The sequence below is a fragment of the Cyprinodon variegatus genome, unplaced genomic scaffold (genome assembly GCF_000732505.1).
Source record: "Cyprinodon variegatus isolate N-32 unplaced genomic scaffold, C_variegatus-1.0 Scaffold301, whole genome shotgun sequence".
In the NCBI taxonomy this organism is placed as follows: domain Eukaryota; kingdom Metazoa; phylum Chordata; class Actinopteri; order Cyprinodontiformes; family Cyprinodontidae; genus Cyprinodon; species Cyprinodon variegatus.
In genome coordinates this window covers 294,226-311,846 of record NW_015150754.1, presented here as the reverse complement: position 1 = coordinate 311,846, position 17,621 = coordinate 294,226, and the positions used below count along the sequence as shown (strand labels likewise).

General features: G+C 36.4%; 1 protein-coding gene across 1 annotated transcript in view; it reads left to right on the top strand.

The window, feature by feature from the left end:
• LOC107090588 (BMP/retinoic acid-inducible neural-specific protein 3-like) overlaps nt 1–17,621 on the top strand; it is a 241,338-nt gene that overhangs the window by 165,949 nt on the left and 57,768 nt on the right. Inside the window, exon 6 of the mRNA XM_015384051.1 lies at nt 8,851–9,087. Within this exon, the coding sequence (XP_015239537.1) occupies nt 8,851–9,087 (237 nt within the window). The remainder of the gene's footprint in view (nt 1–8,850; nt 9,088–17,621) is intronic.

The following is a 17,621-nucleotide window of genomic DNA, read 5'->3' as shown; positions in this document are numbered from 1 at the left end:
ATATATATATATATATATATATATATATATATATATATATATATATACACCGTCTGTGCAGTTCCTTATTGCTGGATCCGCTTTATTGTTTCGCTACTCATGTGCCTTTCACTCTGATGAGGAAAATGCTCTATCTTGCACTAGAACATAATGTTTCAACCTTGCACACACAGGCAGCCATGCACCTAGATGAAGACCTGAAGCGTTAAGTCACAGAACCTGCTTCCAATCTGGATTAATTGGGCCTTGTGCAACAACATTTTTTGTATCCTTGTCATAACTTTCTCTTGATTTTTCTCCTACCATTTTTCCTATGAGTGCACCACATCAGATTCAATAAACATTCTTAGTTTTAGACAACTGCATAAATAATCCTAAGTGCACATTCATGAGATTTACAAATCTGCAGAACTACTGCTATGATAAATCTATGTAAGGGTAAGATTTTCAGCGTTGTTTGTTCATTCACAAAAACGAATAAAGACTTTACCAGTTTGGAGATCAATTTTCTGCTGATTTCAAGCTACCCAGTAAAAGCCAAGCTGTTGAGAATAAATTATAAGAGCTGCAAATGCTGTGTTACTTGGTTTTATTGTTACAGAAGTAAAATGTATTAAATCTGGAAAAGGTGTCAAAAACATGTCTAGGAAAATCATTCAATGAAAATCAGTGGTGGAGACAATAGGTAAGTTGTAAATGCTTAGCGTAGCATGAGTTTGCCATCAATCAACATGACACAACATTCTGCAAAAGCTCCTTTTGATACACAGACACATACAGTATGTACTGTACATCTCCAGCTAGGTCATCCCTGCATGGTACTCATACTAGGTCTAAATGTATATATTCTAAATGTGGCACTCAAATTTGACCAATTCAGACAGACCCAAAATTATGCATTTTGTGTAAAAAAAAAAAAAATGCATCTCTTTTATGTGTTTCTCTGTTATTGTCTGTAGGACTCCTTAACAGCCTCAAAGCCACAGAACAAATGACTCTTGGTTTGTGTCGCTATCCTCTAAACATATTGTATGACCAACCCATATGGTGGGACCAATTTGTGCTATAGTGTATATTTCAGTGGAAATGGATCTCTCGAGTAGACTGACTGGCTTTATTTTTCATAGCTGGTCAACATTGTCCGTGTCAGGCTCTAAAGTAACAGAGAGCATAATGCAATTCCTTTCAGTTTCTAAAGCAGTAGCTACATTTCAATTCTTTTTACAAAAAAAAAATCACCTCTCTATCTGTCTTTCCCAAATTGCAATACACATATTTTTACTATTACCGGTATCTGGATGAAGTAGTAGAAGATTAAGGGAAGGTTGTAAAAAGATTAGACTTGGAAATTTGAAGATATCAACATTTTTAACTCGCAGACAATACTGTTGTGTTGGATAAATATGGATTTTTCATTCTCAAGTGTATAACCTTCCCATACATGTGCAAAACTATTTACATATGGATGAGCCGTAGAGGCGCTGTATGATTAGAATTCAATCAATGGCAGCTACCAACATGCCAGGCAGATTCTGTGGGAGAAGTTTATTTTCAGCATTATGCTTTACAAATGTAGGTGGATACACTACAGTCCAGGAAAAACATGGCTAGCACCCCTGCATGTAATGACATGTGCAGAGTTTTTTACTTGAAGTCAGCTGTCAGTATCTACCCCATGGCTAAACCTTTATACTCTATCTTCTGTGAATGATGAATGATAATAGCAATTATTAGGAAATGCAAGTCACATAATTTTTAATCTAAATTTGTATTTTCCACTCTTGTCTTTTGTAAGAGAATGTCAAAATTTGGTTGGGGGGCTTGGGCTTGGGCTTGGGAACTTCTTATCCCCTAACTTTTCCTAAGTAAGGGCAGATAATCTTGTTATCATTAATGCAAAAAGGAATAGGGACTAAATGCAGTTTAATGCCTAAGGAAAACTTGTTAGAGAATGTAGAATGAAGCAACTTCCGACTAGGGCAGAGTTTAATTTGGAAAAACAGGATAGTGTCCGGAAATATAAAGCCAGAGTCTGAATAAATGTTTTATATTGTATTGTACTTATTGTCCAGTGTAGGTTCATACCAAAATCCAACTGAAGATCCGTGGAAACACCTGGTAAACCCTGTTCACAATTGTACCCCCATCTAAAACAAGATTGATAAGTTATATATAGAAAAAACAAAAAAATTGGTTAAAAAAACAAAACAAAAGCAGGGATAGAATTGCTCTCAAAACACATCTTAATTGCAGTGTCACATCTAATCTACAAAGTACAAGTCAAGGTGTGTTCAATATACAGAGTAGATGGGTGGATAGAACGAGAGTATTTTCCTTCCAATTCCCTGTCATGCATGACTTTGTATTGACACTGCTATGGAATGTCTGGCTATATTGTGACAATATGTAAAAACTGTAAAACGTTATGAATACTATGGCAAGGTAATACGAGATGACTATTTTCACTTACAATTGAATGTGTTAAAGGTATGAATCTCTGGTATAAATATAAATCCTTCATTTAAAAAAAAAATAAATTTCACCATTTATTATTTTATCTTGTTTTCAGAACATCCGGTCTGTTAGAATGATGTTTTGGAAAATGCTAGTCTCCAAAAAATGCATCTACTCAAGGTATATGGTTTTATACAAGTGCACAGATCAATATGCAGATTCCATTTTGGTCCGAATGACACCATTGCCTGCTGACAGCTGCAGGGTGGCCTTCATCTATCACAGCTTTCCCCCTACAGCTCCATAAACAGGCCTTTAGAAGTTTGCTGGAATTCCTTCAATAGCAAGAGCAGAGCATGGGGACAGATGCTGCAGGACACTTGTGCGCTCCTGCAGGGTGAGAGGTCTGTCAAGTGGCTCCCTCTACTTAGGTCTAAGTTTGGGCAGTCACTGAAACAAATTCTCGGCTCACAAGCTGTTTCTGTATACTGAACTGTATGAATCATTCATATGCTACTTGCATGCCAATTTTTCTCATCTGGTCCCAGCTTTGGCATCACAGCTCTTGATGTCTCAACAGTAAAAGTTTCAACAAATGAAATAGATATAGTGAGAAATAGAAAGTGAACCAGTAGGAACTTTATATGTTGGCCTGAAGGCTTTTTACTGTGTGACAGACCTGGTGGATGTACCTCTCTCAACACCACTCAGGCCTTATCTCTTCACAATATTACTACTTGGTACTTTTCATATATTTACAATGCAGTCAACTCTTTTGTGTAAGAGCACAAAACTATCTCCAGAAAGCATAAAAACAGCGAAGCCTGGTGAAATATGCATTCCAACCTCAGCAACAAGTTAGCGTTGAAATCAAAAAGGTAAACTGAAAAAGCAGCGATACAGCAGCAACTGTGTCAGTGTGTTTACATTAAAGCCAGACTGACACTGAACTCTCAGGCCCTGAGAGCAGAACTGAAGGTTGAAGATGCTGAAGCCATCTCCTGCAGAGTGAAGAGTGCATTCCTCTGTAGTGGACTTATCACTTAGCAAAGCAGAGGCTTAAAATGAACACACACACAGTCTCTCAAAGACATGCACTGATAACAGAGAGGTAGTGATCATGGGGAGGGTTTAAGAGCTTCAAATTGCCCAAAATGAAAAATGTGACCTCTGCAGGGGATTTAGAGATAGAAAGACAGGGAACCTAGGGGCTGCTATTTCTAGTCTACTGGAGTGATCTAAATCTGGGGGTGGATGGAAGCAAAGTCTCCTGGGTAATGACCCTAAAAGCCCCCATCAGAAAGAGGACACCCACAGGTTTTTTTATGGTGGTAACTGGGGACCCGGTGTGAAAGGAAGCGATAGTACTGAAGATTAAAAGCAAGTGATGGGATTTTTTTTATCACTGTTTCAAGCCATAATGGAACAAAGGTGTAGTGCTTAATGCATTATGAAAGCTTTTAAACATTTTGCACTATTTAGGGGCTTTCTCCGGGTTAAGTGGACAGACAGTATAAATACATGTACATGGTTCCAACCAACAAGCATTTACAAAGGATGTAAAAAGTTTTTTGTCAAAAATATGTCGAAAAATACACTGCTGCTTAGGCCAAAATTTGAGTGTTGGCTTGCTACTATCGGCATGCAATTAAACTTTGAAAATATCACTGTGTAGATAATTTATGGCTGTTTGATTCATTAACAGATTAAATGACTGTCTCAATACTTAATATTCCCTTTACACAGAAAGATGTAATTAGTGCAGCACCAATGTTAGATTAATTAAAACCTGGCCTGAAATAAGTAGAGAATTAATCTAGAACTCAATAAATGAGAGGTACCCTAGAGGGTCAAAAATAAGAGATTGTTCTGTTTTCAACAGCTTTATCTCTGCATTTTTTTTTTGTTATGTTTCTTGACATTTTTTAATTGTATAGCTTTAAAATCAACTTAAGTTGGATTTATTATAATTATTTAAGGGTACAAAAGTTGTTTAGGAAATTGCTGCAGTTCTTACAACATTAGTCCGGGATGATAGTGGGATAGGGTACAGCATTTCGCCCTGCAAGCAGAGAGTCGTCAGGTTGAATCCCCAGCTCTTTCCATCTCATTTGTTGTCTTTGGGCAATCCTTTAAAAATATAGAGGATGATCTTTTATTTTCGGCAGGATCTAAATATGTGGACCTCCTAATTGTCAGTCTTTCTGGTCATATGTTTATGTAAGGTCATCCTACATGCTTGTCCTGCTAGCTATCTTTTTCTGCGCATGTGCACTTTCAGGCATATATCTGTGGTGAGCTCCGGTTTCAGCCAGTCATTGAGGCTCCCCTCAGTTCTTTGAAAATGGCCGAGGGTCGTAAGAAAAAAAGTGTCCATTAAGTGTATTAGAAGAAAAGAGAGGCCCCAGAAGAGGCAGATATATCCCCGAATGCTTTGCGAGGAGAGCTCATCTCAATGGCCCACTGTCGCTACCCGACAGCAGCGACTAATAACAAAGATGGCACAGTGGAGGAGGAGTTATGTGACCAACTGGGAGCAAAAAGCAGTGAACATCTGTCCGAACGGTTAGTGAACTGAGTCCACTATATAGTCCCTGCTCTATATAGTGATTGACGGATTTAGGGGTTGTGCATGCTCTTGCATGCCTTTAATAAGTGTTCCCTGTCAAAAGTGGGTATAGGGTTGTTCATGTGTATGTTTTTTAAGTGGAGAGGGCAGGTCTTTTAAAAAATTCATGAAAATCCTCCACAATACCTTTAATTCCCTACTGATGGTGGTCAGAGGGCTTGGTGGCACCTATTACATCAGTCAGTCTTCCCCCCCAACAGCTGTGGTTACAATATAGCTTGCCACCACCAGTGAGTGAATGTGTGAATGATTGAAGATGAAATTTTACAGAGCAACACCTGCATCTCCATATCTTCTTTTATTCCTGATCTTGTCCATACATTTTTATTCTATCAATATGTAAAACAGTAAGTGTCTCTCTCACTCCAGATCTTTTTGCTATTTGTACTGGCTTCAATACCCAAGCCATCATTTAAGCACACACAAGACATCCACCCCTCCATTGTACAATTTGTACATCTGTAAAACAAGACTGAAAATTTAAAAGATTGTTTAATTTATTTTCAAACAATAAAGATTGTGAAAGTTTGTGTTCGCTAAATTCAACTACAGTCTGTAATATATAGATTTGTATCTGAAAGCATAAATAGTAAAAAGGTGCAGAATATGTCTAAAACTTTAATTGATTTAGTTTTTCCAATATTTAGGTGTTGTATAGATGCCATGAAATTGTACAGAAAGACCTAGAATTCAGCTGAAACATACAATGGGTGAAGTCAAAGCGTTTTATTGAAATTAACCAGGGGGTTTGGGGGTTTTCCGTTGCTTGGGTTAGTGGCGGGCACCGTCCATCACTGGAAAACTCTGGTAGAAAAAAACACAGGTAAGTGACCATGATAATCTGATGGAAGATTATCCCTGTGAGTCACTTGCCGGGTTTAACAGTTCATTCCATCTCCTTAGAGCAAGCTAGGATCCAGCCGGTGGGCTACCAAGGAGATGCGGCAGGCGCCGCCCAGAGTGTCCTTAGCTGCCGCAGACCCAGTGAGCAAGCAGGAATCCGAGCCAGAACAGGGAAACAGAACAGAGCAAAAAGGCTAAGAGTTCCAGGAGTCCGAAGCCCATTCAGGGATACAGATCAAAACAGGAACAGACTGGCGCAGGGTTCCAGGAGTCCAACAGAGATTTCAGATATAACGTTTAGATGCGAACAGACAAGCTCAGTGGTAAAGAGGTGGAAAGAAACAAGGATATCTGGAACAATACGGTACGTTAAAAACTCGTTCTCTCCACTGAGCCAAGACATGAATAGGGCAAGCTCAGTGGATAAGAGACGGGATATGGTCAGGAAAGCTGAAATACTACGAAACACTAAAAAACCCTCTCTCACCACTAGCCCCCGAGAACGAGAACATGAACTATGGCATCAGCAATGATCTATAACTCTGTTATCTCAATGATCTGCCCGCAATAGCTTGGACTGAGCTGTATATAAAGAAGCAGGAGAAAAGTGGATTAGATGAGTGATAATTGAAAACCAGGCGGAGTTAGGCAGGTGAGTGAAATGAGCAACTATTAGGGCCTGGTTCATGCCAATAGACTCAATTTGAATATTACTATATATATATAACTTATCCATAAAAAACCCCAAATCATTATATCGCCTTTTGACAAATTCAAGTCAGCCGCAGTATTCCCAGTTCAGAGATATTCCTAAAGGGTTGATAGTCTTGTTGGGCTTTGTGTCACTCCAAAATATATAGAATTGTAAATAGAGGCTAATGTAGCATCTAAGCACATCCCAGTTTGCATTTTTTTATTCATTTTGGAAAGGCAGACATGAGTGTCATACTAATCCTTGGCAAGTATTCAGCTGAATACTGATGTGCTGATGCAGTAACGACATGTGTGTCAAAGGTGAAAAGCAGCAAGGTGAAAAGAGGATGACTCACAGGCAAGTACCCACATAAAAACTGAACTGAATAATTTGTACTCAGTCTACACTTTCATAATGCCCTTTTAAAAGAAACAGCCAAGTTTAAAAGGCAGAACCAATTTTGTATAAAATGACAGTACAGCCAAGTGATGCTTGAATGCTCATCCAAACTTTTCAAAAAGAATCTTCAAAGTTGACTTCAATGTGACTTGAATGTTCTGACTCTGGTGTAGGTTTATATTTAACAGTATGGTTTAATGGCTTTACCTTTTCAGCATTTAATAGCATTGTATAAACTCCTCCCCTGGTGTGACATGGATGTTGTACAACACGTCAAGTTAGACTCTTTTTTTTTTTATCAGGAAACCAATTCAAAAATCTGAGATAGCTTTCTGCAAGTCATCTTAAAAAATTGTGGCATTTTGTTTTATATTTATTAAAAAATACTAGCTGACTTAGAAAAAAAATTATGCAGATTACTAATGTTAACTGTAAAGTCATTCAGTGAAAATTTTAAAAGATAAGGAGAGGCACTAAAAAGAAACAGAGAGTGAGATAATGACTTAATGGAACTGGATTGTTATTTAGCTGTCTCCTTTAAACTGAAGAAACTTCTGGCCGTATTGGATCTGGTGCACATACACAGAACCACATCACCACCACCCACACACCGACTAACCCACAGAAAAGAAAAAATTAAAAAAAATGTAAAAAAACAAAAAAAAAGGTCTCAAAGCACCTGCCAAAGCATAGAACATGGAAAATGTGACTAATTACATCTTTTTCCAAGCCAGTAAAAGAGAAAATACGGAAGAATAAATATGCATATTCATAGCATGGCACAGCGGGATTGACTTGGCTGACAAAAATCATCCAAAGAGCTTGGAAAGGAATAGAGAGGCAGCTTCTGACACAAATTAACAATTATTAGACAGAAAATCAGCGAGACAGGGATGGACTACAGACGATTTCAGAAACACAGCATGGGGTTCACACACCGAGGTACCTGCTGATTTCTGAGAGATGTCGATATGCATACACATCAGCTTTGTGTTATGATGTGGCTCAATACGTTGTTCAATCATAGTTTTTTGTACTATAATTAGCATATAAAGTTTTATTAGGATATAGACAATGAAGTCAGGGAAAATATAACACTGATTTGTTTTTTTTACTAGTAAACAAAACTGAGTTAGTTTTCAAGTTAAAAAATGAGTGGCTAAGTGTAATATTAAATGATCAAAAAAAATATTACTAACATGAATTGTTTAACATGTAATATTTTTTATGTTAAATTCTTAATTAAAATGTTAAAAAACAACAAATACATTTTTTTCAACTGTTGATTTAGATAAAGACAAATATATATATATACTGAACTTACTAAAAAATATCATCAAAGTCCTCAGTGAGAAAGGAGTTGTCCAAGTAAAAGAGAAAAAAACTGTGAGGGGAAGCATTAGTTGTTTACTCTGTTGAAGAGAAATATATTTAGAACTGATTTCTGTAAAATAACTTTATTTTTCATTATGAATGTGTATTTGTATGGATAAAACTGCCTGACTGCTTAGCCATCCATCCATCCATCCATCCATCCATCCATCCATCCATCCATCCATCCATCCATCCATCCATCCATCTTTATTTATAGTTGTTCCTAATTAAGAAACAGTTTAAAAAACTTAAGGAAATGTGAAGTTTGAAATAATAAACGCTGAAAATTCAGGTAAAAATATTTCAGCTCCCTGCTGTGTGTAGACATTCAGCTTATAATCCTTAAGTAAAGATGCCAAACCAAAATGCTATGTTAGGAATGTTCTTTTCCATGCTGAAATAATTACAGTCATGCACTCTTTAAACCTTTTTTTTTTAACCTTTGACTTCATATCAGGTTTGCAGGATGTCCTGCCAGAGTTCCTCCGTGGGCGTTTTGTGGAGGCGGCCCTCAGCTATGTGGCGTGTAACTCAGAGGGTGAGCTTCTCTGCCGCAATAACGACTGCTGGTGCCGGTGCTCTCCAAGATTCCCAGAATGCAACTGTCCCTTTGCTGACATCAAAGTCATGGAGGATAACCTGGAAAAGAACAAGGCAGGCTGGAACAACTTCAATCAAGAGTTTATGGTATCAGGTATGTTGAGGCAGTATGCTGGGCTGACTTTGAACTAAAAATGGATTTTATTTAATTGTGACTTTGGTTGAAAACAAAAACTATGGTAAGGTTACCACCTTATATAATGTTATCTTGATGTTTAGTGTAGCTTTTAAGTGTTGGCTTTTTCAGGAAGTACCTTGCTCTGATAAAGTTATGACACCCTTGAATGTAATGTAATGTTGACAAAGTTAGCCTTTGTCAACATTTTGTTACATAAATGTTGAGAAGGACAAATGGCTATGATTTTTTTGTGTTGCAGTAATTTGAGTATTTGTAGCAAAAGGGGAAAAAACAGAAGTCATAATAGATGGACTAACAAGGCTAGACTTACCAATTGAATTAGAGCCTTTATTTATTAAACTGAAAAGCTATGCCACTGTTTTTGAGGGACTATAGGTTCTTGGAAAACCCAAACAGGTTTATTTTACTCTAATCAGAAATTAGTTAGAACATAGGTGGAATTTTAGGAAACCCTTATTTTAATGGTAAAATCATGAAAACTGTAATATGAAAATGTAAAATGCGGATTACATTTGTCTCCAGTAAGTACAGCTTTTTTAGATGTTATATTTGATTCATAAAGTGAGAATATTCCTCACAAACTTGTTAAAATTTCACTCACCTGCTCACCTGAACCCAATATGGATTGTTGTTTTGTGAGGTAGGTTTATTACACTTTTTCTTATGTGTGTGTTGTTATATTTTTTTTCTTCCAGTCAACAATATTTAAAAAAAGAAATCTTTCAAATGATATTGAAAAATACTTGAATTTAAATCAAACACGAAGTAGCACGTTTTGGAGTGATTTTTTTAAAGAAAAAAACGAGAAAAGATTTAATCAGTTTTACATTTACTTGTATTTTTTTTTTTAAATAACTCAATTCTATGATTCAACTCAAATCAAAAGTGCTTTATCAATCACCAAGGACAATTTGGAAAATATTATCTCATATATTAAGCCATAATAGTGTCTTAATTAGAGTGTTTCATTTTTAATGGACTAATCATTTTAATAAATCTTCAGAAAGGTAAATAATACTTTAAGAATTTAATTTCATATTGCATATAGCTTTACTTTGTATTTGAAGACAGCTAAGGATGTGCTGCCAACGTTGTTGCAGTAGATAAATAGGAGAGATGAGCTGTGGACAGCTGGATGGGGGCCATGTTGCATAACTTTAATTCCAGTTTTAGATGAAGCAGGTGGGATGGTGCTGATTTATTAGTCTAAGCTGGAAGCAGCTTTTGCACGGTACCACTGTGTTTATACAGGATGTACCTGTGAAGTGCTGTTGTGATTACATGCATGATAATTACTCATAAAATATAGCGACAAATAGAGATGATCAGTGATCTACTTCATTTGTGCCTCACTTGCTGTCATGTCATTAATAAAGAAATACAGAATATATACATATATATTTTTTTAATGCTATGATCAATCTGTCAGTCTGCCTATCTGTCTGATCCCTTTAAACTAAATTGCCAAACAAAATTATATATATTATGGCTACTGTATATTTGTGATCCTGAACCTCTCCAATTTTCGCTTAATAAGGAATAATAGGAAACTTTAATATGGAAACCAATAAGACCTGTAAGACTTAAAATGTTTAACTGTTTTGGCACATTAAAGATTAAAGGAAATTAGCTGAACTTGAAATGCAAGAATGTATTCTAAGATTATAAAAACGGGAAAATGTAGAAGTGACAGATATTCAAAAACATATAACATGTTATAATAGGTTCTATATGTTTGTGTGTCATTATTGTACAAAATAACCTCACCAACCTGAAATATAATGCCTTCTTTGAGATTAGTTAACGTTTTTCCAAAATGTCCTTTTTCCACTTGATTTTTTAAGCAATCTTTGTCCAACAAAGTAAACACATTTCTTAAGATAAAAGAGCATTTAGCATCTATAGTCAATCTTTTATAGTCATCGATAGGATAACGTTTCTTGTGAAATAGAATGCAAATTATAAGTTTGAAATTTTGAGCAAATCTGTCAGGCAAATTTTCTGAATGATGGGTCTACAGGAAACGAGCAAGTTGCATGAATTAAGGTCATTTCAGTTTTGCTAGGCTTGGGTAAACTTACTTCTGCTCTATTTTGACGTAACTGATTTATGAGTCAATCCATGGCATGTTTCTTTTCTACCTTAATTTAATTGAGTCGATAAACCTAATGAGTCCATCGTTGTCCTTTTCTGTAAGTTAAAAGCTCACAGAAATTGGTGACTTAAGATTTACCCACCAGTGTTTAACAGTTGTTTTAATAATCATCTGTTGAAATAGGAAACAGTATTTTGTTTTAGTAAAGAAGTTAAGCCTCAGCATGAAAGTCCTTTTAGGTAGAAACTGTATCTACTGTATGCTCTCTACTTTAAGCATATTGGTCTGCATTATAGCTAGAAAGAAAGGCACAAGTGTGTGATCTAGTGATAGATACAGCATGCTGCAGAACAAGTCATTCTTAACTGGTTAAAGTTTTCTTTTTTTTCCTGATTTTTTGCCACATCTCAACACATTAACAGCTCACCTTTTAATGACTTGAAAGGTATGTTCAGTATTTAATTGGAAACAGGTTTCTGGCAGCTTGCCTCGCTCTTTGTGAATGTATTGTGTCTCCCTGCAGAGCTCAGGTAATTGTGTGTGAGCTGAAGTTTGTGCAGGATAACGGTTGCTGACTGACATCAGAGAGGTAAACAGGCTCTTTGCGCCTTCATTTAGACTCGCTTTGACAGCCCTTGATTTTGCAAAGTTGCTTTTTTGCTAGATATTAAAACTTTATAAAGATGTACTTGCAGGCTGTGACTGGAAAAGGGCAAAACAGCAAGTGAATCGTGAGGTTTTTTTTTTTTTTTGTTCTGCTGATATAGTGGATTTTATCAGAACTCTTGTTCTTTTGCTCTTTGCTGTTTATTCAGAAAAGAATGCCTTAGTATTTTCAGAGCGTGGTGTTTCAGTAGTGAGCTGAAAATGTCAGCAAAGGTTCATAACACATACAGGAACAGAAGTAAACACTGTATTACCAAAGGCAAAACCTGTGTGAAGAGGATCCCTGAAGTTTAATCTAATTTTAAGGAACCCACAAGATCTCTTCACACACGCAAAAGATGTATATCATTGAAGATAGGATGCAAAATGAGTTCAAAAAGATGGAGAAGGGAATTCTACATGGTAAATTATTTGGCTCTTTCTGTTGCCAATCATTTCCTTCCCGTTCTGAATCAGACATACGGGAAATGTTTGCAACACGTATTCTATCTCTAAGAAAGCTTTGTCCCTTTCTTGGTTTTATTTAAAATCTCCCACATCTATGATGCAATGTACTCCAACAAGGCACACAAGCTCTGAAAAGGGCTGACATATGTAAAGGTACATTTCTTTATAGGGCATTTTTTAACACTTTTCCACAAAAGGATTTATAAGTTTGAGGTGTGCTTACACAGTTTATTTTTTGTAAAATATGTTTGAATATATGAATATAAAAACATGTTTATATTTTAGTGGGCTGTGGAGGTGTTTACTGTGTAAGAGTTGGTTCAAATTACACACAGAACTATGCAATGAGAAGAAACAAGACAGACCAATAATGGTGTTTGCAAATGTAAAAAATATGTTATTTTGTGCACAAAAAAAAATACCTTATTGCTAATTCAAAACCAGAGTACAAAAACGAACAGCAACACTCATGTCAACAAGAGCTCTCTGCTGTGAAGCAGTTTTTTTTTCAGAGAGCATTATGACTTTGAGAGGTGTGAAAACCTCAGGAACATAACACCTTTAATTTTATGAATTTGGTAATGCCAGCTTTCAGGAAAAAATATATATATATATATGTATATATAAATATTTCTATTATGGTTTCTTTAAGCCATAGCTTTCTTTTCAAGAATTGCACCAACAATTCTTCTAACATTTTTATACATATATTTGAATTTAAAGAGGAAAATATTGCTATCATGTTTTTAACTCCGTGAAGTATTTATTAAGATCTAAATATTAACTGTCATTGTTCTAATAAAAGGCTTAATGTAAAACATAGTTCTTCAATGTAGGATTTACTTACTTCTTGTCATTAAAAAACAAAATTCAATAATGGAGGTTTTTCTATTTTTTTTCTTCTTCCTTAACTTTTACTTTCAGCAAAATTACTTTGCTTGTGAAAAACGCAAGAAACAGGGAACAAACACATTACTGTATATGTTGTTGAGCTCACGTGAAATGGTACCAATACCTTTTTGAATATTTATTTGAAAATAGAAGTTTGCAATGCCAATATAAGAAAGTAATTTTTTTAATATATTTTACTTTAAAAAAATTAAAAATAGCTTGGTTCTTTTGTTTTTCTTTTCGCATGTTGTATATGCATGTCCTGGGTATCTGTGTGATACCAAGGAAAGTGACTTTCATCACATCATTAGCTGCTGTTTGGGGCCTTTCATGTACCAACACTCTGCCAAAATCACTACTAAGGAAATCAGTGCACCTGTTATAGGAGAGCTTTGTCTGTGCGTGTGTAAGTGGGATCGCAATTGTGAAATTAATGAACAATTATTTACAACTCATAATTAAGAGCAACCACCCGTAAGCAAAATCCAGTGCTTACAATGATTGCTTAAAAAATGGAAAGTTTTTGATGAGGCTAAAAAGCATTTTTAAAGAGACCCTTTCAAACTGAATGAATGAATTTTTTATTTTTTTTTTTTGTTTTGAACCAAAGCTAATTTAAATCATTTTTGGTTACATATAACCAACATTGGTATAAATAACATTCGGAAAGACAAATCACATCTTAATCCATGTTCACTCCATGTTGCTTAAAACCTTCCAAGATTATCTTATAATCAAATACAAATAGCAGTTAGAATTAGCACATCAATACCATGTTAGATTTGACATGTATCCCATTTGAGTGGGTCTTTGAGACTTTAACACAGCTCACATGACCATCAGGGGTTCGCAGGTACTGAGCATGAGGAGCGTGAGGATAGGATATAACTAACAAATGAGATAACTCATCCATGAAACATAAGACAGAGCCTCCAGGTAATTAAGATTCAATTCCTGACTCAGAGGGTGGGCAGGGGGTGGTGTTAGCTTCGCAGTGAGAAGAAAAAGGAGAGAGGAAAAAGGAGCTTTCCATCTTACTCTTTATTCGCTTAATGTCAGGAGGGCGAGGTTGTGATCGTGTTAAATCTTTTTATTCAACACAATATTTGAAAACTTTTGATGCTGTTCAGTGTTAATGCACATACAATGATTTAACGTTAGAATTTCACATCTAGGTGGTGATGTAAAGGGCTTTATGATGAGTCCATGAAACTAACCAGTTACGGCTGAGTTGATGCCAGACATGCTGAATGTATCTAGTTTATCTTCTTCTTTTGTTCATTACATAAAAGGTTGTTGTTTTACTAAAGGTTATATAAATTCAAGCTATTTAATTACAGTTTTACTGTTCCTTACAATGAAGCCTTAATAGTAATTTGGCATTTTGATAGCTACTAAATACAGTGGTCAAATTAGTTTGCACACATAATTGCTGATTATTAATTGCCAATTTTGGACCTTGACCAATGAATTTAAATACAATCCCTATTTCGAGGCTAGTTCTGGAAGACTGTGAGGAAAAGATCAAAATTCTAGTGAGGCGAATGGCAAGTTTTTGGTGAATTCAGCGAAGCGAAAGTGCCGCTGCACCTGCGAAGAAAGTAAAGTGAAATTAGCAAGGAATAAAAATAAAATCTAAACTTTTGGTTTCATTCTCACCATGAAATACAGTCAATGAGTAGTTGGGGCTGTGACCCACAGTGAGATCTACAGCAGAGATGAGATTTGTTTTAATCAAAATTAAAGACAGAAAAAATATGCAGAGAAAAGATTGAAGTATTTAATACTCTTAGTTTTGTAAAGGTTTGTAGGAGGCATTGAAATAAGCTATTTTACTTTAGCCCCAGAAGGACTGTTCAGTGTGCTTACTTACCTCTAGCACAGACACTAGCCAGTTACAGTTGCCTCTCCCTACTTTGGTACGCTCTGACCAGCAGGCGTCTCCATTGTAACGCTGCCCTCCTTCAAACCTACACAGTTAGCACCTAGAGTCTAGCCCAGGCAAGCCATCCACTCTCACTGCTGTCTGATGTACCGCTGTTTTTTTTTTTTTTTTTGGAACAGCCAGAGCCTCTTCTGATTCTGGGGATGTCTGCCTGGCAGGCTTCTCCGATCTACTGCTGTCCACCTCCGATCTGCTGCTGTGGTTCCTTAGCTCCACACAGCAGGCCACATCATCATGGTTCTGAAGCTCTCTCTGCAGGTTTTCTTACCCTGATTTCCCTGCTGCTCCGGTCTGTGCAATAGGATGGTGTCCCACCATACCTTAAGCTGGGCAGAAAGCAGCAGCTTTCCAGCCAATCATGGACTCCCCATACTAAAAGCATCTCTGTAGAATCAGATTAACCTAGGGACGCTGGCGACTTAGCTCGGCTCCCCAAAGTAAATACAGTACCGTCACTCGCCTCATAAAACACCTGTCCAACATGGTGAGCTGAAACTGATAACCAGCAGGCTGGAGCCTTCACCCAGCATGCTAATTCACCCGCTGTGTGAATTGCTGGTCCGGCTAATTTCTGGCGAAATGTCGGGTGAGCAGAAGCTCACAAGACTGCCAAATCTTTTGCAGGTTTTGCATTTGGTGGGAACGCACCATTCCAAGCTCATTATGCCTGGAACGATTACTCTTAAAATAACTCTTAAAATATCACTTCTTGTTGCAAAAATTTCAACATTTAATCTACTCTAGCAGTGTAATAATACAGTTACAGTGATGTGTCTCATGTTGGCAACAGTATCAAACAGAATGAATATGAGCCAACCAAAATATTTCCAGATCATTATTATAACTATGTGAATAATGTGTCACTATGTGGTGTCTATCTGTAGGGTATGTCACCATTTGACACACCAACCACTTCACAATCCCTCCCTTAGTGGCTGGCTGCTACTATTAATGCAGCATATGGACACTAAGAGCCTGGCCTTTGAAAGGGTCACTAGTTTTGTTTTTTAATACCAAAACTGACTAGTGAAGATTCTCAGTCATCCAGAGATTCCAAAAGAGTTAAAAAACAATCCACTGGACTTTGTTTCCAGGTTTGAAGATGTTTCGCTTCCCATCCTGGAAGCTTTTTTCAATTCAAAATATCATAATTGAAAGGCTTTATAGCATGGACCAAAAACAAAGCCTTGTTTTGGCTTAGAAAACATGCAAATTGAACCGGACGAACGGGTCGCCCCTTAGGAATGGGCAGTTGTTTGGGTTCTTTGTTAGCCTGCAATACCAGATGCTGGTCCATGTCTCTAAAAGGGGTGTCGTTAGTGGACCGGGTATATAAATATTTATTATTAAATTGATTTAATAGTGATATATGAAACTGGCATTGCAGAGTAGCCAGATGCTCCAACAGAACAGTAATTTCCTCTAACAAACTTGCTGTTCATAAGTTGTGTTGTTTGTAAGGGCAGGAACCATTCAATTCATATTTTGCACAATGAAATGTGTGCTAAAGTTTCTGATACAGTATAAATTCCTGTACCTCTTTGTGTCTCTTAAAATACGTATTTTTTATTGTTTCTACTTACACAGATTATATAATAGTATAAGTACTTCATAAATATAAAATCTTATCGGATGTCACTAGAATATATTTTTTTCCAATTTCATCTATTTTTTACATTTGTCCTTTTCAATTCTCCAATAGTTCTACATATATGCCAGTTTAAGAGTTTTCTGGATGTTGTTTTGACATGATTCATTAACTTTAGTATTCTTTCACAATCCTCACTTGATGCTTTAAATGTACACTATCACAAATGTCCACAAGCTGCGTTAGACCCTCACACCTAAGTGCTGCAGCCACCATATCTTAGAATGTGCTCACTGACTCCTGTTTAGCTTTTTGCGTCATTGTGTACTTAATTTAGCAAAGAAAAAAAAAAAGCGCTGTGAACAGGTGGGATAGCAGGGCTGTGACAAACTGGTGGGTTTCATTGTTCTGGAAGCCTAGACTGATAAATAATTTGGGCCGCCACATATTCTTCTTCCTGCTGGATAATTTATTTATGTATCTGTAGCAGTTTTTAATGTGCTGAATAAGAACATGTAATAAACTGTTTTGAATATATAAACACATTTATCCAAATCCAACTCTTAAATGTGTTAATTTGTATCATAAAATTTTTATAGGGATATATGAAACTGGCACTGCAGAGTAGCCAGATGTTTCACCAGAACAGTAAAATTTTGTTTATGCAATACAGTCGGCTCGCACATCCAGCATCCAGCAACTTGGAAGCTATAAGAGTAAAATAAATAAATAAATAAAGATGAATGCATTCCCTTTCACTTCTTCCATATCCTGCGACGGAATTTGGTTTGTGATTTAGTTTTTGAAATCTAATCTAAATTGTGCCGACAAAAGATTCATCTCACCGTCTCAAAAAA